At 56.3% G+C, this 27,540-nt stretch overlaps 2 protein-coding genes across 2 annotated transcripts; both read left to right on the forward strand.

Annotated features, from left to right (window-relative positions):
* Positions 1-3,608: 3,608 nt before the first annotated feature.
* Positions 3,609-19,931, forward strand: LOC307092524 (uncharacterized protein; the record flags this gene model as incomplete). Its single annotated transcript, XM_079759797.1, has 9 exons — positions 3,609-3,663; positions 5,506-5,607; positions 5,843-5,983; positions 8,906-9,040; positions 10,894-11,034; positions 13,010-13,141; positions 15,219-15,383; positions 15,654-15,800; positions 18,730-19,931. The coding sequence occupies 9 exons, from the start codon at positions 3,609-3,611 to the stop codon at positions 18,963-18,965; spliced, it is 1,254 nt and encodes a 417-aa protein (XP_079615923.1). The 3' UTR covers positions 18,966-19,931.
* Positions 19,932-20,045: 114 nt separating this feature from the next.
* Positions 20,046-27,168, forward strand: LOC307116628 (interferon-inducible GTPase 5; the record flags this gene model as incomplete). The annotated part of the gene is made up of 2 exons (XM_079800751.1): positions 20,046-20,438; positions 25,722-27,168. Exons 1-2 carry the CDS (start codon positions 20,323-20,325, stop codon positions 27,166-27,168), a joined length of 1,563 nt encoding a protein of 520 aa, XP_079656877.1. The 5' UTR covers positions 20,046-20,322.
* Between the last annotated feature and the right edge of the window lie 372 nt (positions 27,169-27,540).

Below are 27,540 nucleotides of genomic sequence, written 5' to 3' on the forward strand. Positions count from 1 at the left end.
AGCCTCAGTCTGAATACGTCCCCCCCGTAGCTAAGGCAGGTTCATGCACACAGGGCTAAGGCAGGTTCATGCACACAGGGCTAAGGCAGGTTCATGCACACAGGGCTAAGGCAGGTTCATGCACACAGGGCTAAGGCAGGTTCATGCACACAGGGTTAAGGCAGGTTCATGCACACAGGGCTAAGGCAGGTTCATGCACACCGTGGCTAAGGCAGGTTCATGCACACAGGGTTAAGGCAGGTTCATGCACACAGGGCTAAGGCAGGTTCATGCACACAGTGCTAAGGCAGGTTCATGCACACAGGGCTAAGGCAGGTTCATGCACACAGGGCTAAGGCAGGTTCATGCACACAGGGCTAAGGCAGGTTCATGCACACAGGGCTAAGGCAGGTTCATGCACACAGGGCTAAGGCAGGTTCATGCACACAGGGCTAAGGCAGGTTCATGCACACCGTGGCTAAGGCAGGTTCATGCACACCGTGGCTAAGGCAGGTTCATGCACACAGTGACTAAGGCAGGTTCATGCACACAGGGCTAAGGCAGGTTCATGCACACAGGGCTAAGGCAGGTTCATGCACACAGGGCTAAGGCAGGTTCGTGCACACAGGGCTAAGGCAGGTTCATGCACACAGGGCTAAGGCAGGTTCATGCACACCGTGGCTAAGGCAGGTTCGTGCACACTGTGGCTAAGGCAGGTTCGTGCACACTGTGGCTAAAGGGTTCCCAGCAACAAGATTTTTAGAAGCTGCACATGTCCGAGTCCGAGGCTCAGAGGCATACAACATCACTTCTGCTGCGTTCCATTGTTCAGAGCAAGTTCCGAGACCGGCTCAGAGCTGAGGAGGGGAAATAAACCATCTCTTGGTGGAAGGAGCTGCATAGAATTCATGGCCATTTGCATCCTCCCCTGCCCCTTTCACCTACAGATGGGCAAAAAGAAAACAGTTTGATGATGCCCTGGCCGGGTGGCTCAGTTAGTAAGTGTTGTCCTGTACACCAAAAGGTTTCAGGTTCGATCCCTGCAGGAGGCAATGATCTCTCTCTCTCTCTCTCTCTCTCTCTCTTCTCTCTCCCCTTCCTCTCTCTAAAATCAATACAAACATATTCTTGGGTGAGGATTAAAACAAACAAATAGCTGAAACCGGTTTGGCTCAGTGGATGGAGCATCAGCCTGTGGACTGAAGGGTCCCGGGTTCGATTCCGGTCAGGGGCGCAGCCTTGGTTGTGGACACGTCCCCAGTGGGAGGTGTGCGGGAGGCAGCTGATGGATGTTTCTGACTCTCTGTCCCTCTCCCTTCCTCTCTGTAAAAAATCAATAAAATATATATATTTTTAAAAACCAACCAAACAAAAAACAACAAACAAAAAACCGTTTGATGGTACTTGGAGTCGGCCAGTCTGTGGGGAGACAGACACCGCCCTTCACCGTTGGGGAGTGTCCGTTGGTACAATCCATGGAGGGCTGTTTTGAAACTGCTCTCATAATCACAAAACCACTTACCGCTCGGGGGACCCTGGTGCACCTGTGAAATGGTAGGAGCACAAAATTCTTCATTGCAGCACAGATTGTAATACTGAGTGCTGGGAAAACAGCTACCTGTACAAGAGGCCTATCTATCCACCGGAAGAAGCCAGAGGAAACTATGCAAAACTATGCAAACCAGCTTACATTATTGTCAAGTGGAAAACTCTAGGTGCACAATAGTGTGCGGCGTACACTGCGGTTTGCGTGTCAAAGGGGTGCATGTGCCCATATTTGCTTGCAGATGCATTAAGTAACGCCTCTGAGGTCCCCTCGCCTTCCGGCTTCCCATTAAGGGCAGGGAAACGTCCCTTGCCTGCCTCCCCGTCCTCCGCGCTCTTTACCCCGCAAGCCTCCTGTTTGTGCAGACCGGGGCCTGTTGACCAGCCTGCGTTATCAGCCAGCCTTTCAGGGGACCGGGCTCTCCTAGTCACGCAGCACCCGGAGCGGCTCCCTCCTCCCCAGCTCCAGACTCCAGCGTGGGGGCCTGCTCTTCCTTCTTCCCGTTCCTCCTGGACCCAGGGGCTCACCTGGGAGGAGATGGGCCTTCTCCCCAAACTTCTCCCTGCCACAGCCCCCCACCCCAGGAAAAGCCACCCCCCCCCCAGGCTCTTATCTTTCCCCCTTAGGGTTGGCCCCTTCCAAAGCAAGCTCCTTGACTGTACACACTGAGCGGGGCCCCGCCCTGGAGTCTGGGAAGCATGACAGGCCTGTGCAGTCACCTTGGCCTGGTCCTTCTACTCCCGTGGGATCTCTCCTCCGAGCCGGGGGGGGGCCCACCCCAGCTGGCAGTGCCCGCTGCTAGGTAGTGAGGGCACCTGCTGTTCTCAGAGACCGACACACATCAGCTCACTTAATCCTCACAGCCCTTAGACGTGGGGCCTCCTGCTCACCCTGCTTGACAAATGAGGAAACTGAGGCTGTGGGGGCTGAAAGGCCTGCCCAAGGCTGTCAGAACTTGAACCCAGGCCTTGTGGCTCCAGGTGGTTTCCTTGAAGCCTGAGCATCATTAGCACGGATCCCCCAACACGAGCTGTCGATCCTGGGGTTTGCCAAGTTAGTGGGTGAACACAATGAGGCTCCAGTTACATCTCAAAGGAGAGGCAGGTGCCGGGAGGGCACTCAAAGGTCATGAAGAGGTGCCTGACAGAGACCAAGCATCGGGGCTGGAAACCCCCTGTGGTGGAGAGCGACCTTATTCCCACTGGGCATTTGCACAAATCAAGGCTGCCCAGTGAGAGGCAGGGAGAGGCAGCAGCGCAATGCAGGCCTCATGGCGGGGGGGGGAGGGGGCTGTCTTTTCTCCCCTCCCTTGGGGAAGCCCAGTGGTCAGGTCATAGAGGCCTGGCTTCGAATTCTGGCTGAGTCAACATCCTCACTTTGTGGCCTTGGACAGTGAGCCGTATTCTCCTTTTCCATAAAATGGGGAAACTCAGGGCTGATTTCAGCTGTACCAGTTGTTAAAATATCGAGCTACTTCCAGATTTGGTTGGTGAAAATTTGCTACCCAAGACCACCCCCCACCCATAGCATGTCGAGGTTCTTCTAGCACCCCATGTCCCAGCAACTGAAGGGGAACTCCAGGTGAGTGGAGGCCACCAGGATGCTTTTCCAGCACGCCGGCAGAGTCGTTACTGCTGCGTGGCCTGGCTGATACTGACTGATGGGAAAGTATTTTGAACGTCTCTCCTGGGTTTAATGATAGTGGCATGTAAGACTGCTGTAAGGAGTCAGTGAGCTAACGTCTCTCTGGAATGACCAGGCAAAAGAATAGCAATATTATTACTATTGTTACTACTACTACTAATGGTAATAATAATAACAACAAAACTCATTCTCCTTCTTTGGCTTCACTGAGTAGCCCCAGGATTCTCCCACTCAGTGCCTCTTAGAACTCAGTTTCCCCATCTCCATGCTCCCTAAGCCCCTCCCCCCCGCAGGTGACCCCGTGGGCCAGGATGGCGGGTGGGGCTGCTATCTCCCCAGCCTGTTTGCTTTCCCGCCTCATGGGCTGCCACCCCAGCCAAGGACCTTGAATAAAAGGCCAGGGCACCCGTGTCCTGCTTCCTCCTCTCCGGCCGGGATCATGCTCCGGATCCTCCCTGCGCTGGTGCTCCTAGGAGCGCTGGCTGCCCCCGCAGGTAGGCCACTGAGTGGGGTCCCAGGGAGAGCGAGGGGAGGCCCACCCTCACGTGGGGGGTGGGATTCTGAGTCTGAGCCCCAGCTCCCTCCACCTCTGCTTGCTGTCTCCCAGAGGCAGCCGAAGGGAGGGCGCAGGCATGGCTCTGGAGCCAGGCTGCCCGGGTTCCAATCCCGCCTCTGACGGACACGCCCTAGCCGTGACCTTGGGCGTAAGCCACCTAACCGAGCTTCAGTTCCCCAGCTGTGCGGTGAGGGTGATGATGACCCTGACCCTGCCGCAGGGGGCTGTTGGGGGCATTCACTGAATTGACATGTTTGAGGAATTTTTTTAAATATATTTTATTGACTTTTTACAGAGAGGAAGGGAGAGAGAGAGATAGAGAGTTAGAAACATCGATCAGCTGCCTCCTGCACACCCTCTACTGGGGATGTGCCCGCAACCAAGGTACATGCCCTTGACCAGAATCGAACCCGGGACCCTTGAGTCCTCAGGCCGATGCTCTATCCACTGAGCCAAACTGGTCAGGGCTGTTTGAGGAATTTTTAAGAGCTTAGAACAGTCTCGGGCCATCCCTCGGGCCATCCGTAGCCCTGTCTGATATCAGGAGTAATTATTACTCTTCCCTTCCCTTGCCTTCCAGCGGCCCTGTTGGTTCTGAATGGGCCACCAGTGGCCGGGCTGGGAACGGAGCAGCGGGACCCCAGGGTGCGAGGCCGTGTGACCTTGGGTGAGACTGTGAGTCGGTGTGGCTGCAGTGTCCTCCTCTCCGAGAGGAAGTCAGAGAGGAGGGCCGCCGTTTCCGGGCTGTGCTTCCTGCAGCCTTAAAGCTTCTGGGAAAAAGGAAAGCTTCTGGGAAGAGCCTCGGGGCCTCTCTGAGGTCGAGAAGAGGACTGGCTGCCGGGCCTGGCTCAGTGGTGGAGCGGCGACCTATGAACCGGAAGGTCACGGTTCCATTCCTGGGCAGGGCACATGCCCGGGTTGCGGGCTCCATCTCCAGTGTGGGGCGTGCAGGAGGCAGCCGATCAATGATTCTCTCTCATCACTGATGTTTCTCTCCCTTCCTCTTGGAAATCAATTATATATTAAAAAAATATATATATATATTAAAAAAATATTTTTTATCATATAATATATATATATATATATATATATATATATATATATATATATATATGGGTTTTTTTTTTCTTTTTTTAAAGAAAGAAGGCTGCCTGGACAGAGGTGATTCTCCCCAGCCCAGCCTAAGAAGGAGAATTCCACTCTTACATGTTCCCTTCTGGGCTTCCGAGGGAGGCGCTGTCAGGGAAAGGGTTCCACGGCAGAGCTGGAGGGTTGGGTGGAGACAGCCAGCAGCTCCAGCTCGCCGGCGCTGACTCCCACCTCCACGCCGTGCCCACGCTCTTTCACACCCGCCCCCAAGCCTTTTGCACCTCCAGGAAGATGTTCCTTGATCTTCTTCCAACAGCCCTACCCGCTCCCACCCAGCCTTTTTTTTGTTTTTTTAATATATTTTATTGATTTCTTACAGAGAGGAAGGGAGAAGGAGAGGGAGAGGGATAGAGAGTTAGAAACATCGATCAGCTGCCTCCTGCACACCCCCCACCGGGGATGTGCCCGCAACCAAGGTACATGCCCTTGACCGGAACAGAACCGAACCTGGGACCCTTGAGTCCGCAGGCCGACGCTCTATCCACTGAGCCAAACCGGTTAGGGCCCCACCCAGCCTTCGTCCTGTTCTTGATTGTGTGTGTGTGTGTGTGTGTGTGTGTGTGTGTGTGTGTGTGTCCTTCCTCCTCTCTCTCCTCAAATAGCAGGTCTGATCACCCCTGTCTCCCCACAGGGACCTCCACGACGTGCCCAGCCTGCTCTTTTCCAGGAAACTGTAGAGAGACCGTTTGTCCACCCGCCAAGGACTCCTGCTTGTTCCGCCAGATGCAGCTGGGTAGAGACCGAACCGGGCTGGGCAGAGAGGATGGGTGAAGTGGGTGGGCAGGGGCCGGAGGGGGAGTCAGGGGTAAGCCACCCTGGGACTGGAGGCTCCAAACTTTGCCTCACAGCCCAGCTCAGTACTGTTGGGGATGGGGGCAGGGGTGGTCTCAACACCAGTTGAGGTCCCAGATGGACCTCTGGGAGGGCTTGGGGGTCTCTAATCTCCCCTCCTCAACCTCTATCCTTAGAAAATGAGATTTTCATCAAGAACGGGTCGTGCGTGGCCCCGCAGGAATGCCAAGAAGGTGTCTACACCCTGACCTATGCCCCCAACTCGATTCTCAGCACAGCCTGTTGTGACAACAACTGCAGCAAGGTTGCACGACCAGGTTTGTCACACAGCTGGGTGGAGTGTCATGGGAACCTGGCCTCTGTTTCAAGCTCTGCCTGGCTAGTTAGAGCAGGGAAAACCTCAGTCTTCTCGTCCGGAAAATGGGTGTGAGCTAAGTTTTGCAAAGAGTGCATCCACCACAAAGCTGGCATGTAGTGGGCACGCCATAAATTGTAGCTGTGGTTGTTGAGTCATTGGGGGGCTGGAGAGAAGCCCCAGACTCTTAGTTCTCCTGAGAGGGGCTCCCTCAAAGGCGAGTTAAGCAGAACAAGCAATGTTATGGGTGGGCGCAGGCCCAGGTGGGGCGAGCCAGCGAGGTGCCCGGGGTGCACGATTTAAGGACGTGCTCACACTCATGCACTGACTCTGCACTCCCACAACCTTGACAGTGAGCACCTTGCTGGCCTCACTCTAGACCTGGCCCTGAGCGGTGATAAAGATTGCTTTTCGTGGCTCGGTAATTTCTTCAAAGAAGGAATTTGCATGAGGCTGGGGTAGCAATGGGGACACCTGAGAGCTCCACACTTGGGGTTACTAGCCATCCTTTCAAACTACTGGGGTGTCCCTCCTCCTAACCTGTGTACCTCAATCAAAAAACACCCAAGTCCAAGTCGAGAGGTGGGCATACCATTCGGAATATAAAACACCATGCCTTGGCTGGTGAACCAGGAGGTCGCGGTGGTTAGAGAGTTGGCCTGCACACTGAAGGGTCTCGAGTTTGATTTCTGGTCAAGGGAATGTACCTGGGTTGCAGGTTCGATCCCTGGCCCAGTCAGGAAGCATGCAGGAGGCAACCAATTGATGTGTCTCTCTCTCACATTGATGTTTCTTTCTCTCTCTCTCTCTCTCTCTCTCTCTCTCTCTCTCTCTCTCTCTCCCCTCTCCCGCCTTTCTACTCTCTCTAAAAAGCAATGGGAAAAAACTCTCAGGTGAGAATTAAGAACAACAACAACAAAGAATATAAAATGTCAGTTTTTTTTAAAAGTATTTTTATTGATTTCAGAGAGGAAGGGAGAGAGAGATAGAAACATCAATGATGAGAAAGAATCATTGATTGGCTGCCTCCTGCACGCCCCCTACTGGGGATCAAGCACACAACCTGGGCATGTGCCCTTGACCGGAATCAAACCTGGGACCCTTCAGTCTGCAGGCCCACGCTCTATCCACTGAGCCAAACCGGCTAGGGCTAAAACGGCAGTTTTGATCGAAACTGCTTTGAATAAAACTACTATGAGTAGAGGAGGATAAAAGGGACTACCTCGAAATACTCAAGTAATTGTCTTTTTTCATCCCCACCTGAGGATATGTTTTTATTTATTTTAGAGAGAGAGGAAGGGGGAGAGAGAGAGAAACATTGATATGAGAGAGAGACATCCATCGGCTGCCTCCTGTGCCCACCCCGAGTGGGGATCAAACTGGCAACCTGGGCATGTGCCCTTGACCGGATCAAACCCGCAGCCTTTTGGGTGCACAAGACAACGCTCAACCAACGGAGCCACCCTGCCAGGGCTCGAGTAATTGTCTCTTGGTAGAGGATCAACAGCAGCGCCGTCCAGTGAAATAGAATGTTATCTGTATATGTAATGAAAGCCTTTCCAGGAGCCAAATCAAAAAGTCACAAAGGGCCCGGCCAGAATGGCTCAGTTGGTTGAGTGTTGTTCCCGATGGGGCACACGCCTGTGTTGTGGGATAGAGAGTTAGAAACATCAATCAGCTGCCTCTTGCACACCCCCTACTGGGGATGTGCCCGCAACCAAGGTACATGCCCTTTACTAGAATCGAACCTGGGACCCTTGAGTCCGCAGGCCGATGCTCTATCCACTGAGCCAAACCGGTTTCGGCTGAAATTAATTTTAATAATATATTTTATTTAACGTACCACACCTAAAACATTTCAACACATATGTAGTCAATCCAGGATTATTCATGGAAAATTTCACGTTCTTTTTTCACACTGAGCCTCTGACATGAGGGTACGTCTTGCCCGCACAGCACACCCTAGAGGAACCTGCCACCTTTCACGTGCTCCACGGCCACGCGTGGACAGTGGCCGCGTGGCGGGCAGCACTGCTCACAGTTATGGTTCCTTTTTAGTCTCCTTTCCTGTACTGGCCACTATTTCAATATCAGCCCACATTCAGATGCCTCGTGACTTAGTTTTGACTCATGAAAAGTATGCTCCAACAGCTTCCTCTTAAATGTCTAAGAAAGCTCTCAAATTTAGTCAGATGGTGGAGGCTGAAGCCACAGCTTCGTCCACTCTTTTTTTTTTTTTTTTTTTTTAACTGAGGGAATGTGAGGAGAAGATTGTTTTTTATTTTATTGATTTTTTACAGAGAGGAAGGGAGAGGGATAGAGAGTTAGAAACATCGACCAGCTGCCTCCTGCACACCCCCCACCAGGGATGTGCCCGCAACCAAGGTACATGCCCTTGACCGGAATCGAACCTGGGACCCTTCAGTCCCCAGGCCGACGCTCCATCCGCTGAGCCAAACCGGTTTCGGCTCCGTCCACCCTTTTGCAGAATACCACAAGACCTTAAAACCAAAAACAAGCAGGATCACTTTTTAACCCCTTTTGGGATCTGAGGTCTCTAAGGGACGGGCAGTGCTGAGTCTCCACGGCAGGCCTGGTACAGGGTAGGCTCCAGAAATGCTTGTGGAGTGAATCAAAGGGCCCTTAGGGTCCAGCACGAAGGCTCCTTCGGACCAGTGAACCGAGTGGGGCCAGCCCCGCCCACGGCTCTGTGTGCTGTTCCCGGAATAAGTCCTCAGGGCCCGGAAGGAGATGGCTGAGGTCAGCTGGCCCCACGCTGGAGGACAAGGTTGTGGATCGTGGCGGGTGGAGGCAGCAAGAACAGAGGGCTGGCGGACGTGTTCCTCAGCCCCCCTCCCACCCTGACTCTACTCACTCCCACCAGAGGGGGCCCCGCCCAACGGGGTGAAGTGTCACTACTGCTCTGGGAGTAGGTCAGCCCCGTGTGACGCCCTCTCGGTCATGAGCTGCACTGGACACCAGACGGTGTGTGTCACCCTCAATGGCACATGGACGCAAGGTAAGGGCTCCCTTCAGGAGGTCATTGCATGGCGCGCCTTCCTCCTGCCTGCGCAAAGAAGGGTTGAGGTCCGTTTGCATGCGTGTGCCGGTCACGTATGGCTAATGAACAAATCCTTTGCCCGTGCAGTGGCTTAAACGCAACCACCGCCACTTTATGAACACGTGTGGTTTCCGTGGGCTGGGGATTCAGGAAGGGCTCAGCTGGACAGTTCTGGGCCTCTCACGTGGTTGCAGTCAGAAGGTGGCTGGAGGGCAACGGTGGGACGTAGGGGGGGGGGCGCGGGGGTGAAGGGGCCTTTCCGTGTGGTCTCTCCACCTTGCCTAGCTTGGGCTTCCTGACATCATGGCTGCCACCCTCTTTACATGGTGGCTGAAGACGTGGAGAGCAAGCATTCCAGCAACGAAGTGGCCGCTGCATGGCCTTTGACAGCCTCGCTCTGGAAGTCACACCAGGTCCCCTCTATCGGGCTTTACTGGCTGAACCGGTCACAAAGGTCCATCTGGTGTAAAAGGAGGAGGCATAGGTCCTCACCTTTTTTTTTTTTTTTTAATATATTTTATTGATTTTTTTACAGAGAGGAAGGGAGAGGGAGGGAGAGTTAGAAACATCGATGAGAGAGAAACATCGATCAGCTGCCTCCTGCACACCCCCAAACTGGGGATGTGACCGCAACCAAGGTACATGCCCTTGACCGGAATCGAACCTGGGACCCTTGAGTCCCCAGTCTGACGCTCTATCCACTGAGCCAAACCAGTTAGGGCGAGGAGGTGTTTTAAAATCCCCACTTTTTGCAAATGGTCGGAGCAGGGGCTTTTGGAGCAAAAGGCTTAGGCTAGACTGACCAGAGGGTACACTAACTGTGAAGCCAACCAGGTGACAGAGAAGTGGCCTGGGCTCCTGCAGAGCGGACCGGACCCTTCGCAGGGCCTTCTTGCTACACACAGTGGCATACGGCAGGCCGGGGGGGGGGGGCGGGGGGGGGGCGCGCAGCAGGAGCAGGAGAGGTGGGAGTGGTCCTCCCTGGCTGGGAGGAGTATTGTATCACTGCCATTGTTCGGAAATGCCGGTACATGGTGATAATCACAAGCAGATGGACTTTTAGTCGGCTTTATTATGGCTTCTAAACGCTTTACAGACAATACACTTCCTTATGCCACTGTTTACAGATGAACTGGATGCTGTACAAGAATATTTCTCCATGCCTTGGGGGGCTTACCGGAAGTTAGGGGACTGTCCAAGGGTCTTCCAACAAGATAAAAATGTGACGGGAAATCAGGACAAGAGCAGTGAGCAGACGTGGAACTGAGCGGAGATGTCTGCTCTGGGTGGCAAGCTCTTAGGTTAACACTACAGTTAGTTGGGGAGCTGACCCTTAGGGTCCCGTAGATGCCAGGGACCTCGGAAGGGGGCTGGAACGATCCCAGGGTGGTAGCACTTCCCAGCTCTCAGAATAAGCCAAAGAACGTCCTCTCCGGAGAAAAGCCGCCAGGGCGTCCACAGATCAGCACCAACCCAACGTGAGCTCACAAGCAGAGCTCACAAGCAGAGCTCACGAAAGGCACCAGGGAGCGAGCCACCATGAGCGAAGCAGAAGCCACGGACAGCACAGGGGGCCCCCGAGGAGCCACCCTCGTGGTGACCAGCTCCCGAACAGAGCTGAGCTGTAGATGACGTGTATGAAGGAACAAAGTTAGAATCGCAAAGAAGAGCAGGCCCAGGAGGCTGTGAGAAGTGACGAGGGATGTTTGAAAGTGAATCGTATAGAGCTATCGAGAGAGACAGAGAGAGACCGACATCAAGGAGGGGGCTCGGGCTCTGAGTCCCCCTGACGCCTCCCTCTGTCTCTGCAGGGGGCCCCCCAGTGCTCAGGGGCTGCGCCACGCCAGCGTTGTGCCACCTGCGAGCGAACAGCACCCTGGGCCCCGAAGCCTTTGGGTTTCATCTCACGGCCCCGCCTGAATGCTACGCTGAGGATCCCACCACCCAGCCAGGTGCTCTGAACCTTGACTTCCGGAGACCCTACCCTCTCTGCCCTCCCTGGGTCCCACTCGTCCTTCCCAACCCTGTATGTCCCCAGGGCACCCCCTCCCTCCTACTATAATGTTCCCAGGGAGTGTAACTACTCACATGTGCGAACACACACACACACACACACACCACCTGACATACCCAGAAGCAGAAAAATCCCATTGGCACATAGCCACACATCCTCAAACACCCACATTTATACCCTGGCACTCAGAACAGGTGTAGAGAGGAACACACATGTCTAACCATGAACGTCCTGTCGTGTAAGTGCGGTGAGAGATCTAAGTCGGTGTAAAGAAGGCATCCGGGTCTCTTCCTTCCCTTTTTCACGTTCCTGCTTGTGAAAGAAGACTTTTGCCGACCGTCTCCCTCTGGCTTAACGAAGACACTGACGGTGGTTTTTGTCTCCCAGAAAAGAGAGATGTCCCTGAGGTAGTGCTCCCAGGGCGACAGCTCTCTAAGGGAGGCACCTGAACAGAATGGCAGGCCTTCCGCAGGTGAGGAAGGAACTTTCCAGACTTGGGCGGGGCCGCATTTCTTCAGTGCCGGCCACAGGAGATGCTTTTGCTGGAAACCACAGGGCAAGGACGGTTTTGTGGGGCGGACGATCTCTCTGCTGAATCTGAAGGCAAAAGGGGAACATTCTTACTTTCACTTCCTCCGACTCCCAGCTGCTAGGAGTTTTACTTGTCTTTCTTTTTTTTTCTTTAACATATTTTATTGATTTTTTTTACAGAGAGGAAGGGAGAGAGAGGGATGGAGAGTTAGAAACATCGACGAGAGAGAAACATCGATCAGCTGCCTCCTGCACACCCCCCACTGGGGATGTGCCCGTAACCGAGGTACATGCCCTTGACTGGAATCGAACCTGGGACCCTTCAGTCCTCAGGCCGAGGCTCTATCCACTGAGCCAAACCGGCTAGGGTGGAGTTTTACTTTTCAAAACCAAGCAGTGAATTAAATTACTGATCACAATGGGGTGGGGGGGAGGTAAATTCGGGAGCTCAACATTTACGATATGGAAAGGAAAAGGGGAAGATAGGATTGCTACACTGGAACGTGGGCCATGGGACTTCCGCATATGCAATTCCTATGGACATAGATCCATGCGAGGACACATCGGTTGTCAGATCCAGACCCACACATGTGGACTGGGAGAGAGACAGGACAAACATGCAAATATATAAAAGCACAACATAGCCCTAGCCGATTTGGCTCAGGGGATAGAGCGTTGGCCTACGGACTGAAAGGTCCCAGGTTCGATTCAGGTCAGGGCACGTGCCTGGGTTGCGGGCTCCATCCCCATTAGGGGGTGTGCAGGAGGCAGCCAATCAACGATTCTCTTTCATCATTGATGTTTCTATCTCTCTGTCCCTCTCCCTTCCTCTCCGAAATCAATAAAAACATTTAAAAAATAAAATAAAAGCACAAAATATCCACAGATACGCTGAAACAGGCTAACATCCACAAACATTCACATCTGTGTGCCAGCATATATATCCAAGCACCCCAACGCCTTGCTGGAAACACAGACATACCCAGACACACACACACACACAACCAGCCTTACACACATGCACATAAAAACGTGCTCTCTTCACACAGGTATGCACATACACACCTGCTCCCACGGGGGCCCATGGAGACGCACCCCCAAACACCCCCATCCTCCCACAGACAGTTCCAGAACACACAGGGTTCGACATAGGCACACACAGCCACGCGTGCACAGGCCTGCATGCTGCTACACACGAACGGCATCATGGCAGAAGTGCACACACACGGTGTAGTTGCGCAACCACATGCACATACCGAGGTGCCTAGAAATGTGCGCGCGCGCGCGCACACACACACACACACACAGACACACACATACACACACACACAGACACACACACTCACGTTGTCCTCCAGCAGCTCATCTTCCTCTCTTCCCAGATCCCCGAGCAACCTCGACCCACAGCAAGGCTAACGGCACCACCTGTTTCACCTGCTCAGACAGCAACCACTGCCACCCGTTCTCCTGCCCGGCGGAGAGGAGCTACTGCCTCCAGACGGCGGGCATCCTGGGTGAGCGTCCCTGGGTCGGGGCTGGGAAGGGGAGGTCCCGGGCCCGCTGCCTTTACTGACTCACAGCAGCCCTTTCCTGCCCGTGGGGGACAGAGGCTGGTGGCAGGGGAGGAGGTGAGTTTAAAATCGGATGCCACATGTGTTTAGCTATTGATTGCTGAATACTAAATCAACTCCTCACACAGGGGCTCGACGCACAAAACAGAAACAAACTCGTAGACACAGAGAGCCAATGGGTGACTGCCAGATAGGAGGGAGGCGGGGGCTGGGTGAGAAGGGTGACGGGATTAAGAAGTACCAATCGCCAGTTATTAAGAGTCGGGGGGGATGTGAGGTGCAGCACAGCGAATGTGGTCACTGACACTGTAACGACGATGTGCGGTGCCGGGTGGTACGAGACTCACTGAGGTGATCGCCTTGTAAGGCATAGAAATGTCTAATCACCATGTTGTGCACCTGAAATGAATATAATGTTGTATGCCAAGTGTAATAGAAAAATAGTCCGGTCCTCGGTTTCGGCACCAAAAAAAAAAAAAAGGAAAGAAACAACAAACAAAGTAATGACTTTTATATATATAGTAGAAAAGGACAAATACTATATGATTTCACTTATATGAGTATCTAGACGAGTCAAATCATGGAAACAGAAAGTAGATGCTGGGGGGAGAGGGAAATGGGGCGTTGCTATTTGATGGGTAAAAGCGTTTTAGTTTTGCCCAAATGAAGTCGTTCTAGAGATCTGTTTCACAATATTAATGCAGTTAACACTGCTAAACTGTACACTTAAAATGGCCAAGACTGTATATGTGTGTTTTTTACTACAATTAAAAAAAAAACTTCATGGCGTAAAACAACGGTTTATTATTTCCCAGCATTCTGTGGGCTGCCCAGGCCCAGCTGGGCAGCTCTGCTCCAGGGAGTGAAGGCTGAGTCACATAGGTGGCTGCATTCAGCTGGGAACGCAACGGGGGTTGGAGCGTTCACGTCAGCCTCTCACCTTCCACCTCTCACCCGCCTCTCTCCACGTGGCCCCCATCAGTCTGTAGCCTCGTTGAGCTTCCTTTCAGTATGGTGTCTGGCTTCCAAGGAGGAAGAAGTAAAAACCAGTGTCTTCAATTTATTTTATTTCATTTTTTAATCCTCACCCAAGGGTATTTTTTCCATTGATTTTTAGAAAGAGTGGAAGAGAGGGAGGGAGGGAGGGAGAGGGAAGGGAGGGAGGGATATATATATATATATCAATGTGAGAGAGACACATCCATTGGTTGCCTACTTGAACACGCCCCATCCGGGGCCAGGTATTGAACCTGTAACTCAGGCATGCGCCCTTGACCAGGAATCAAACTTGAGACCCTTCGGGGAGTGGGCTGATGCTCCAACCACACCGGCCAGGGCTACCGGCTGCTCCTCAAGGTGAAGCCCAGAACCGCCACAGTGTGTTGGTCAGAAGCAGTCATGAGGCCAGCTCAGGGTTAAGGAATGAGGAAAGGGATTGCACCTCTTGATGCAGCAGGGGTGAGGTCATGTTGCAAAAAAAGCGTGTGGGATGGGAGACAGTGTGGCCATCTTGAAATCTACTGCAACATCCTGGGCAGGCAGCCCCCTGCGTCGCCTGTCCATCTGCCCCGTTAAAGAAAGACCGGACCTTCCTGTTAAGGGAAGAGGAGTTGAACTAGAAACCAGTCTTTCTTTTGTATAAATTTCAAGAGACACAGAAATTTATAAACAGGAATAGTATAAACAGGAAGACACAGAAGTAGTATAAACAGGAATGCCAGCAGTATCGATGGGAATAGTATGGCGGACCAGGCGGGGCGCGGGGTCCCCGAGAAGGCTCTGGCTAAGGGGATGGGGTGCTCACAGGCAGGCTGCTGAGACACCGCAGATCCAGAGGCACCTGCACACTGGAACCCTAAGGGAGGAGGCGGGAGGAAGGCTCTCTGAACTTGATGAACAATGACAGGGTCTGTGTGTATCAGGGGTGATCTCAGGCAGACTGAATGCGAGCAACGACCCCCTCGGGGCTTGGCGGCTTGTGATTGCTCTTCCTGACAAATCCACTTACAAATCTCTCCAGCCTTAGGGGGCGGGGACTCTGTCTCCTGGAGAAACGGTTCCTGCGTGGCCGCCGAGGACTGCAGATTTGACCACCCCATCTCTGCCCTGACCTACAGCATCGGTCTTGGCTTCTGGGTCAACACCACCTGCTGCCAAGGCAGCTGCCAGGAGCCCACTCCTCCGGGTATGCTGCCCCCAGGAAGCGGTCAGATGGGGGGCTGAGCCGGGGGTGGGGGTGGGGGGCCTGGAGGAGTTTGTCCTGGGTTGAAGAAGGCGGGCGGGCGGGCGGGAGCATCACGTAACCCCCTTGCCCCAACCAGGCTGCCCTAAGGCACTGACCCTGCTCCGTGGGCAAGCCCAGGGCAGTGGTTCCCCGTGGTAGAGCCCACGCGTGCACGGCGGACCCCGAGAGGTCCCGAGTCCGCCCGGCCGACCGCCACCCTCCTCCATACAGCCACGCTGCCCGCCTCACGCACCCTGAGCAAGTTCCTGTGTCCCACCTGTGCCGACGGCCACCCGGGGCGCTGCAATTCCTCCTTGTACGTGCAGTGTCCCCGTGGGGAGACCACGTGTGTCCAGCTGGACCTGGTGTCTGAAGAAGGTAACGTGCGTGTCTGGTGTGAGCACATGTGCGTGAGCGAGCCTGAGCGCCCTGCTCTGGCATGAGGCGAGCCTGAGTTGGGGGCCCACCTCTGTCATTTACACTCTGAGACCAAAGATAAGTGGCTTCATCTCATGGAGCCTCCGTTTCCCCTTCTGGTAAATGGGAGTACTGGGAACACACCTCACAGGGTTTCGTGAGGAAGAAGTGAGTCCATGAGAGAGGCAGGAAAGCAGAGGGCATAAAGCAGGACTCTGGGGCGAGGCTGCCTGGGGTCCAACCCCAAATCTACCACTGATGAGCTGGGCGGTCTTGGGCAGGTGACTCTGCCTCTCTGTGCCTCAATTTCCCATCTGAGAAAGAGGATAATTGTAGTCCCTGATTCATAAGTCTGTTGTGAAAATCTGGTAAAGATAACTCATACAACTTCTAGATGGGTGTTGCCCAAAAGAAATATAATGTGAGCCACATGTATAATTTAAACTTTTCTAGTAGCCGCATTTAAAAAGTACAAAGTAACAGATTAAATTAATTTAGTAATATATATATATATGTAAATACATGTGTGTGTGTGTGTGTATACTGAGTGGCCAGATTATTATGATCTCTGAACGTATAATAATCTGGCCACTCAGTGTATATCCTATATAATAAAAGGCTAATATGCAAATTGTCCCCTCGACCAGGAGTTCAACCAGCAGGCACGCCAGCCAACCGCCCATGTCCCCTCTCCCTGGCCAGGCTGGCCGGACCCCACCCATGCACAAATTCATGCACCGGGCCTCTAATATATATATATACACTGAGTGGCTAGATTATTATGCTTTCAGAGATCATAATAACCTGGCCACTCAGTGTATCTATCTACCTATCTACCTATATATGATCCTTACCCAAAGATATTTTTTCCATTGACCTTTAGAGAGAGAGTGGAAGGAAGGGAGGAGACAGACACAGAGAGAGAGAGAGAGAGACATCGATGTGAGAGGGACACATCCACTGGTTGCCTCCCGCACACGCCCCGACTGGGGCCAGGGATAGAACCTGCCACTGAGGTACGTGCCCTTGACTGGGAATCAAGACCCTCTAACAACTAGCCTCTAACGGGCCGGGGCCCGTAATGTATTCTTTCTAGCCCAGTATATCCAACGTGCCACCGATACAGGAAACGGTACACGCGATAAGCCTTACATGCGTTCTTCCCCACCGAGCCTTTGTAATCGGGTGTGGACTGTACATTCACTGCACCGCTCAGTTCGAACCAGCCACATCGCGAGTGCTCAACAGCCACATGTGGCCAGTGGCTGCTGTGCTGAACAGCATCATTCCAGGCCGTAGCAAGTGAGATATATGGCATCTCAGCGAATCTAAGATGGTATCGGTGGGGAGACAGGAAGTCAGCTCTACTCAGAAATGTCGAAATGTGTGGGTTTCAGGGGGGCTGTGCCTCTCGGAACTGACGCGATTCAGCGTCAGCGGTCGTGACTGCTCTGTGTGGGTAAGGCTTCCGTGACACCAGGCTACCCCGCAGGCCAGGCCTTCCATCAACATTCTCAGGGACCGGATGTGCGAGGAGCTGGGTGTGTAAGCACAGCGTTATGGGTGTGCCTGTGTGTGTCTCCTGGGCAGGGGTGACACGCCCGCGGACGGGTGCACAGGTGTGTTTGTGTGGATTGTGTGTGGGCCTCTGGGGACGGCAGGGGAGCTGCGTGTGACTGAGATGTGTGCGCACGTGGGCACGCGTGGGTGGCTGGGGGTGAGGGTGCGTGTGGGACAGTGCCTCACAAACACGGCTCTTTGAGGAAGTATATTCCAGCTCAGGGCAAAATGAGACAAAGACCGACCAGGCTGCGAGGCTTACATTTCTTTTTAGCCTTTGTGTTCTGGAGACGTTCAAAGATAAATACGAGGGAACAGTTCAGTAAACGCCCCCATACGCTCCACCCAACTCCAGCAATCATGCATTCGTGGCCAGTCCCATCGCATCCTGCATTACTTTGAACACAAACTCAGGTATCTTATCCCTTCAACCAAGAGGATTTCCATACACATCCCTCGAAGATAAGGACTGAAAAATAACCCACGATGGTGGTGAGGTGTTTTTTGTGGGTAAAATAAGACCATTTCACTCTCCTATCTCCCATCAAGTCCTCAATAAACTGGCTACAATTGTACATTTGTACGTATACGGAAGTATGACACTATATTATACTGTACGGCTCCGAAGACGCATAGGCAATCCCCGGGAAGCTGTGCACGAAGCCGGCTGTGTGGAATAGTGGCCTCCAGGCGTCGGTTTCTGTTAATGTTGGGCACAGGACAGGAATGCCTGGAGCACACAGGTAAGGCGCCGAGTGCCAGCGAAGAGCGGCTGGGCCAGGCCCCGCTCAAGGGTCAGAACATCGCTAGTGAGTGTCCCAAAGGCATGGAATCGAGGGTCTGCCATTCCCTCCCATGTTCCCCATTTTTTTTTAATTTAATCTTTTTTAAAAATAATATTTTTATTGATTTCAGAGAGGAAGGGAGAAGGTGAGAGAGAGAAACATCAAGGATGAGAGAGAATTATTGATCGGCTGCCTCCTGCACGCCCCCTACTGGGGATTGAGCCGGCAACTGGGCATATGCCCTTGACCAGAATGGAACCCGGGACCCTTCAGTCCGCAGGCCGATGCTCTATCCACTGAGCCAAACCGGCCAGGGCCCATGTTTCCTCTTTGAGGTGACAGTTTTGTTTCCCAAAATCCCAGCAAGGCTCTGACCTGGCGAAACAGGCCACTCTGCGGGGCTGGCGGGAATTCCAGGGTCATTTGCTGCATCAGAGACACCTGATCCCCGGGATGGAGGGTGCGGGCTGGCGCCGGAGGGGACGCCTGCAGGTCACCCCGCCGCGCGCCCTTACGCCCTCCCCACCGCCTCTCCGTCTCCGCAGGCGGCGGGAACCTGAGCGTGCGGGGCTGCGGATCCCGAGACCTGTGCAGCGCCCCCGACGGGACGGAGGGGCTCCGGGCGCTCCCCGGCCTCCGGCTGGCCGGCCGGCCCGACTGCAGCTCCAGCAAACGCGCTGTCCTCGCCTCCACCTGCTCGTCGGGGGCGGCGCCGGGCCCCCGCCTGGCCCTGCCCGCGCTGGTGGCTCTGGCAGCGCTGGTGGCCCGGGCCCTCGCCTAGCACCCCGCCCGCCCGCAGCCCGCCTGCACCCCGGCTCCCCTCTACTAGGACTCGCCGGGGGCCAGAAGCTGGTGAGACGGTCAAGGAGCGAACCTCCTCGCTCAGGCTGGGGCTCCCAGGGCTGGGCCTCCTCCCCCAGGCTAGGCTGCTTTTCTTCCTCAGCTTAGAGACACCCCATGGTTGCGCATTCTCCTCCACGTGGCGGGTGAGAGGGGGGAGCATCACAGACTAGGCCTTCTTCCTCTAGGGAGACGACCCCACACACACACACCAGGCTACCCCCAGGCTAGGTCTGTGCCTTTTCTCCCGGACACTGGGAAACAGCCTCCCTCTTCAGGGTCTAGCCAAGTCCCGGGCAGCCAAGGTGAGGCTTGAGGACCCAATACACCCCCTTTCCAGGCATTTACAGCATCCCACTCCACCCCACCACCGGCCCCTTCTGTCTGGGCTCAGTGTCCCTGCTGTCCTCAGATTTGAATGAATCTCATCGCACAAGCTGAGTGGTTTGGGTTTCCTTTTTGGTGGCTGCAGCCTCAAACAGGCCCTGAGGTGGTCTACCCTCTCCTCTGGGGCCGAGAGAGGCCAGGCCCGGGGCCCCAGGGCGCCCGGGAGCCAGGGGGGCATAAGCTCAAATGCTCCGCCTGGCGCCAGCGTCACATTAGCGCCAGCATCGGACCCAAAGGAGGGAGCCGAGGTCAGAACAGGGAGCTCCCAGGAACCATTCAGCGGAAAGTGATGGCAAGTCCAACCAGGAGAACGGAAACAACTCACTCAGCACCCCTCTGACAAATGCCTACTGATCCCATTTATCGATCAAGCAGTTCTAGACACGGGGGGCACACCGTGAAAAAATTCTCTGCCCCCCGGAAGTTATGTGTCCGGGGGGCAGGAAGGTAAGGAGCAGCACTTATCACAGAGTGCTGTGGAGAAAACTGTGCAGGGCGAGGAATGGGGAGTGCCTGGACAGGGCTGCGCTGATATGGGGGTCTCGGGAGGTGATGTCTGAATAAAGACCTGAAGGGGTGAGGGAGAGGGCGGTACAGGTGGCTGGGGCGGGGGTGGGGGCATTCCAGGCGGAGGGAACGGCAAACAAAGGCCTGAGGCCCAAGCAGTCAAGACTAGCTAATATCGCACCCACCACAGAGAGCATGGAGGCAGGCAACTCAGGGTCATCCACTGAGCAGCTCAGAGGCGTCACCCACCACCTGCCGCTGCCCTGCCCTCCTCGGCACGCTGGTGTGGCATGATGATGCCGGGGGCCCCACACCATGACCTCAGGCTACCACGTGCAAAGCAGGAAGAGGCGGCCTCCAGGCCTTGTCTTCCCACGAACCCCATCTCCTAGCAGACTTCCCTCATGTCCCGGCAAGAACCGAGCCGGCCAGTCCCTGGCAAGGTACTGGATGGTCCTGATCCCCGTTGTCTCATTAAGATTCAGTCCCCGGAGGTGAGAGCGGCCCAGTCTCTCAGAAGGTACGTGGCTGCCTCAGATTCTGGACAAAACGGGGTTTTATCAGCAAAGAAAAAGGGGAGTCAATAGGGATCAGCTAAGGACAAGAAAAAGCATCTTAGGAGGTTCGACAGAAGCAGTTTCATACAGGGAATGGCTTACGCTGTGTTTCAAGGGCCGGGAGAGAAAAGAGGGAAGGAGGGGAGCGGGAGAGAAAGAAACGGGAGTGGGGGTGCTTAGAGTTACTGGGGCTGTGCAACAAAGCACCCCAATACCTGGTGGCAGAAAACAATCCAGGAGGAGGAACTTGGTTCCTGCCGACAGCGTTGGTGGAAGAGCTGACGCGGGCACAGCAGTCGGATGGTTCCATGGAGAGGCCTTCCAAGTAACAGCAGCCTTTCCCAGTGTCCCTGGGAGGGGCGCCCTGGGGTCACACGGGCAGGACGTGTGTCCCACCCCAAGAGCCCCACCTGCCACCTGGAAGGCCTCTGTGGAGGAGGTCCGCCCTGGGTGCTGTGGGGGCGGGGAAAGTGGGAGCTGTTTCTGGGAGACTGGAGGCCCCGGGAGGCCAGGATGTGCTCCCCCACTGGCAGGCAGGTGCTCAGGAAATGCTTGCAGCGGAAACGGATGGAAGGGCGGGACCGGAGTCCGCAGGGAGAAAGGGACTGCAGGGCGGGGTGCGGCGGACGCGGGCAGAGGATTTCATGTCATTGCACATTTCTAATTTTCTGTAAGAGCATAAATGTGAGCACACTTTCCAAGTTAAACAGTCCCATTATTTACACAAACAGAAACAAACAAACAGCAAGCAGTGCCTCTCAGCGCCCACTGAAGGAAGGGGACTTCGGGACAGGGGGCGTCCCCAGGGCCCCTCCCTGACCCCCTCTCCTGCCTCGCCCCTCCCCTGAGATAACCTCTCCCCTAAACACGGGTTTCTATAGCTACATACCCACGTGCTTTGACGTTTTAAAATCAAGTCTTTTCCCTTTTACTTTTCTCTCTCTCTTTTCTCCCCCATAGACTCTCCCAGGGACCCCCCTCCTCCCCGACGCCAGGAATAGCTTGTTAACCTCCTATATTTCCTTCCGTTATTTCCCAAATAATCCCATATCGATGTGTAGCTATACCCATATAGATGTATTGATATCAATATATATGTCTACATATGCATATGTACATAGGCTTATGTCATGACTATATTATAAATACATCTGCCATAGCTATAGCATGTTGACATGTTTATGTCAGGTCTCTGTCATATAGGTAGGTAGGGTTTTGGGGGCCTCTAAAATGTTAGCCACAGCTCTCTGCATCTCGCTGTTCTCAGCAGCACCTCTGGGGAACCCCCAGGTCAGTTGATTCCCCCCTGAATGGCTGCGGGCGAGACTCACCGGGCCCGGCCCCGCTGTGCCAGCCCGTGTTCCGTCAGGTCCCGCTGCCTCCTTCCTCCCCTCCGGCTGTGAGCGGGGCAGCAGCAGGTGCCCGATGACGGAGCGCTCCTTGTTCTGTGCTGCGCGTCTCAGAGTTTCTAAGACTCTAAAAGCTTGGACAATAGTGCCCTTTCCTACATTTCAATGAAATTCTAAAATGACCCGGGATCCAAAGTGACACATCCATTAAAAGTGAGGAATGGTGGCCGCCTCCGAGACCAAGATGGCCCTGAGAACCGCCACCTTCATCCAGGATGCGGGGGCCGAGGAGTCGGGGCCGGGCGCGTCCTGCGCCATCGGGAGCCTCTCTGCTTCGGCCCTTCTTCAGCCCCCACACCAAGTACGCCGTCAGGATCGGCGAGGTCGCCCCCTACAACTGCCCGGTGCCCGTCCGAGATGATGGGAACACGCCCGCCATGCCCAGCCACCCCCGGACCCCCAGGGCCGAAGCCTGGAGTGGCTGAAGAAACTGTGACCCCCCTTCCCCCTGACAGGGAGGAGGTCCCCTCCCCTGTGGCCCCCAATAAAATGTGAAAACCGAAAAAAATAAAGAAGTGAGAAATGGTGAGCTGGCCTGGCCGGTGTGGTTCAGGGCATCATCCTGTGCACTGAGAAAGTTGCCAGTTTGATTCTGGGTCAGGAATCTGCCGTTCCCAGAGGCTCCTTTGCTGAACCAAACTTTGGAACCAGGAAAATCCTTTGACTGGCAGGTGCCTCTGACTCCATCCCAGGAAGTGGGGGTGGGAGAGACCCCGGGGCCAGGAGGGGAGACAGTGGAGACAGCTACGAAAGGACTGAGGGTCGAGGGGGGAGCGCTCAGCAGCTGTGGAGACAGAGGCTGCAGTTGAGGGGAGCTGGTGTCCCCCCAGGGGCCTGGGGTCCCTGACTGCTGGTCCCTAGACCTTCAGCTCCTTCCCTGTGCAGGTCGGGCCCCACCCCTGGACCCCATCTCCGGCTCTGTCTTTCCACTCCTTCTGTAACTGGTGCCTCTGACGCTATTTTGCTCTGGTTCTTTCTGGCGTGGTCTCTCGTCCATTGTAACGTCCTGCCCGATTCTCCCTTGTTTTTTCCCTTGGGGAGTCTTTCTTCCCACCCCACTTCCCCCTTTCTCGGGGCGGGGGGAGGCTTCGCCTCCCTCTCTTTTCTTTCACATCTCTCCCTACTCCCATCTCCCTCTCTGTCTCACTGATGCCATTTAACGTGTTGAGAGGAGGGAGAGAGCAGAGTGGGGAAAGGCACCCGGAAGAATCAGCGCTGAGCTGGGACTTGAAGGACAGGCTGTGGGCGGGGTGGGGAGGTAGGAGAGGGTGTGAAAACTCAGGGAGCGAGGAGGCCGGAGTCGGGGAGCCTGGATAGCAGCTGCTGAACTGGGGTGTGGATGCTGCCCTGCTGAGTCCTGGCCAGGACTCGGCAGGGTGGCTGCAGTGGCCACAGGGGGGTTTCTGAGCTGGCCTCTCCCCTGCGCTTCCTGCCGTCCCAGCAGTGCTGGCTAAGCTACATCACCTCCCTCCCGACAGGGGTGGGTGAATCGATGGTGCGGAGAGGGGAAAAGGAACGATTTGTTTCGGGAACAGAGTCCCTGATGGAGGAGAGATGGAGGGCGGGGTGCTGAGCAGGGCCAGGCCCTCAGACACTGGGACTTTGTCCTGGGCATGATGGAGACCACGGGCAGGTCGTGAACAAATCTTGGTGTTAGGAAGATCTCTCTCGGGGTCCCTTATGGGGGCCAGGGCCCAGTGGGACTGACGGTTGGCCCCAGGCGTAGCTGGGGGGTGGGGTCCCTGCCCCATGGTGGGGCCCCACCCCCTGACATCACTGTCACATTATTGCGCAAGGGCTGGTTGACCAATAAGCTGCTGCTTGCTATTATGGGTCCTAGCAACTGGGTCTGACCTTGGGCTAACAGGGGAGGAGACCCCACCAGTGGGGAGAGTGTGAGGGGAGAAGGAGAGCCTACAGGGCAGGTGAGCGTCCCGAGGGCGGCTCCCCCGCTGGGGCCTGTGGGTGCGGCTTCCCCTCCCCCTCCCAACTCCAGCGCCCTGGGCCCCCGCGCCACCCCGGGGCCCTGGGTCTGTCTGCCCCTTGCTGCTGGCCGTCCCAGGCTCCACACCCTGAGATGGGGGAGAGGGCAGGGCGAGGGAGGAAGTGGACCTAGGGTGCGGGGAATGGCCCGACCTGGGATGGGGTCAGACCTGGTGGAACAATGCAGTAAGGACACATTTCTGTGGGTCGGGGGATGGAGGTGGGGACCGGGCAGCCAAGGAGACAAGGGGCGGGGGGGGGGGGGGGGGGAGGCCCGGGGGCGGGGGCAGATGGCTGCAAGGAGCCAGGGATCTGGGTGTGAGGCCTGGTGGTGGCTCGGAGCAGAGACATCGCTTGTCTGGTCTGAGCCTCAGTCCCTCTCCGTCTGCTGGGGGCAGTGACCCGGAATGTGGTTGTCTCTCCCAAGGTTCTCTGAAGAGTCTTAGTCAGTGAGGAAGTGTATCTTAGAGGCGATGGACCAGAAGACAGTGTGACTGGGAAGAGGGAGGGCCAGGGAAGCGCCCAGGTGAGGAGGACGGGATCCGAGAGGCCACGCGAGGGCTCCAGGGCGCGGGGGGACTTGGCCCGGCAGGGCCAGCCACGGCAGGGCTGGGTGTCCAATGAGGGGGATCCCGGTGTCTGGGCTTCTCCCACCAAGGCTGTCCTCACCGTTAGCCTCGAGATAGACGCCCGGGGCTCAGGAGCCTCACAGCAGCCCGCGAGGCAGGCAGGGTCCCCTCATCGGTGCGGACACAGCAGCTGAGGCTCAGAGAGGGCAGGGGCTCGCTCAAGGCCACGCAGCTAGAAATATTAACAATGACAATATCCACGCTGCCGCCGCCGCGAACACAGACCACCTGCTCTGTGCCAGGCGCCACTTTATTTATTTTTATTATTTTTTAAAAATATATTTTATTGATTTTTCACAGAGAGGAAGGGAGAGGGATAGAGAGCTAGAAACATCGATCAGCTGCCTCCTGCACACCCCCCACTGGGGATGTGCTCGCAACCAAGGCGCATGCCCTTGACCGGAATCGAACCTGGGACCCTTCAGTCCGCAGGCAGACGCTCTATCCACTTGAGCCAAACCGGTTTTGGCCAGGCGCCACGTGAAATGCTTTGCGTGACTAACTCGTGGGATTCTCAACAACCCGAGGAGGTGGCGTCCTGCAGATGAGCAAAGGGAGGCAGAGCGTTAAGGAACTTGCCCCAAATCACTCAGGGGTCCGTGGCAGAGCCAGGACCCGACCCCGGGGGTGGGGGTGCTGCACCCTCACTCCGGCTGCTTGCAGTGACGGCGGAGCCACTGTCCTTGTTTGGCACGGGAGCCGGGCGGAGCCGGGCGTGAGCCCTCTCCTTGGCGGGCCTGGCTACATCATCGGCAGGCCCAGCACGAAAGAAAAAGGCAGGGCTCCTAGTTCAAGCGGTATTTAGACTCCCAATCCGTGCCAGCAGATAAGCCTTAGGCCAAGAGCCGGGCCTCCTGAGTGCGGGGCCTCGTGTGACTGCGCAGGTCACCGGGCCCACGAAACTGCCCCCTTCCTGGGTTACCCCCAAGACTCCTCAGAAGTCAGGCGGCAGGCCAGCCACTGTGCCCGGGACCCAGAGAAGCAAGCAGGGTCAGAGAGGTGCCTCCTTTTGCCCCAGGGCGCACAGCAAGTTAGTGGCAGAGATGGGATGTGACCCTGGGCCTGCCGGACTCCAAGGCCCCCGGTTCCTTCCCAAAATGTCCCCCGGGGGGAGTTTGGGAGGGAAAGGGCCGTGGAGTGCCCGGGAGACTCCCTCACACCCTCTGTCTCTCTCTCCCTGCCCCGCACAAGGCCCGGAAGGCGAAAAAGCTCCCTTCTCCCCCAGACACCAACGACCGCTGGTCTGTGCCTCTCCCATCCCGGCACCCCCTGAACCACCGGTCACCATGGCTACCTCCAAGTGCCCCGGGGAGGAGGAGACCACCATCCTCATGGCCAAAGAAGAGCTGGAGGCCCTGCGGACTGCCTTCGAGTCCGGCGACCTCCCTCAGGCCGCCTCCCGCCTGCGGGAGCTGCTGGCCACCTCGGAGAGCACCCGCCTGGAGGTGGGTGTCACGGGCGAGTCGGGCGCCGGCAAGTCGTCCCTCATCAACGCCCTCCGCGGCCTGGGGGCCGAGGACCCCGGCGCAGCGCTCACCGGCGTCGTGGAGACCACGATGCAACCCTCCTCCTACCCGCACCCGCAGTTTCCTGACGTGACCCTGTGGGACCTGCCCGGGGCCGGCTGCCCCGGCTGCCCCGCGGACAAGTACCTGAAGCAGGTGGACTTCGGCCGCTACGACTTCTTCCTGCTGGTCTCCCCCCGCCGCTGCGGGGCCGTGGAGACCCGCCTGGCCTCCGAGATCCTGCGCCAGGGCAAGAAGTTCTACTTCGTGCGCACCAAGGTGGACGAGGACCTGGCGGCCACCCGCAGCCAGCGGCCCTCGGGCTTCAGCGAGGCCATGGTCCTCCAGGAGATCCGCGACCACTGCGCCGAGCGGCTGCGCGTGGCGGGGGTGACCGACCCCCGCATCTTCCTCGTGTCCAACCTCTGGCCGGTCCGCTACGACTTCCCGCTGCTCCTGTCCACCTGGGAGCACGACCTGCCCGCCCACCGGCGCCACGCGGGCCTGCTGTCGCTGCCCGACATCTCGCTGGAGGCGCTGCAGCGCAAGAAGGACATGCTCCAGGAGCAGGTGCTCAAGACGGCCCTGGTGTCGGGCGTCATCCAGGCCCTGCCCGTGCCGGGGCTGGCAGCCGCCTACGACGACGCCCTGCTCATCCGCTCGCTGCGCGGCTACCACCGCAGCTTCGGCCTGGACGAAGACTCGCTGGCCAAGCTGGCCGAGCAGGTGGGCAAACAGGCGGGCGACCTGCGCTCGGTCATCCGCTCCCCGCTGGCCAACGAGGTCTCCCCCGAGACCGTCCTGCGGCTCTACTCGCAGTCGTCCGACGGCGCCATGCGGGTGGCCCGGGCCTTCGAGAGGGGCATCCCCGTGTTCGGGACGCTGGTGGCCGGCGGCATCAGCTTCGGCACCGTCTACACCATGCTCCAGGGCTGCCTCAACGAGATGGCCGAGGACGCCCAGCGGGTGCGCATCAAGGCCCTGGAGGAGGAGGAGGCGTCCCAGCCCGAGGTCAGCTTGGAGGCGGCTGGCGACGGCGGCGTGGAGAAGTGTGGGGCCGGGGAGGGAGGCGGCGAGGAAGCCCCGCTGTCCACCCGCCGGAAGCTGGGCCTCCTCCTCAAGTACATCCTGGACAGCTGGAAGAGGCGTGACTTGGAAGAGAAGTGAAAGTGCAGCCCCCGACCCCCTGCCTCGCCCACAAACCAAACCTTAACAAAGCCAACCAACCAAACACAAAAGGCCCATGTGGTGACTGAGCGCTGCGTGGCTGAGGGCGGTGCGGGGCTGGCTCGGAGGGAGGGACAGGGCCGGCCATCTTGGTGGGGCAGGGGAGAGGGGGGTGGGAGGGTAAGATGGAAGCAGGGGGGCTCAAGTGGAAGAGGGATTCACTCAACTGGGACAGGAATTGATCCTGTGGGCAGAGAATTCAAGGTATGGGTGGTGGGCCAAAGGCTCCTTGGTGGTCTCTCTCCCTGGTCCCTAAGTGGCCACGGGGGATTTGTGGGGTGACAGGGCAGCCCAGCCTGGATGTAAGACAAA

Source organism: Cnephaeus nilssonii, assembly GCF_951640355.1.
Source record: "Cnephaeus nilssonii genome assembly, chromosome: 20".
NCBI classification, from domain to species: Eukaryota; Metazoa; Chordata; class Mammalia; order Chiroptera; family Vespertilionidae; genus Cnephaeus; species Cnephaeus nilssonii.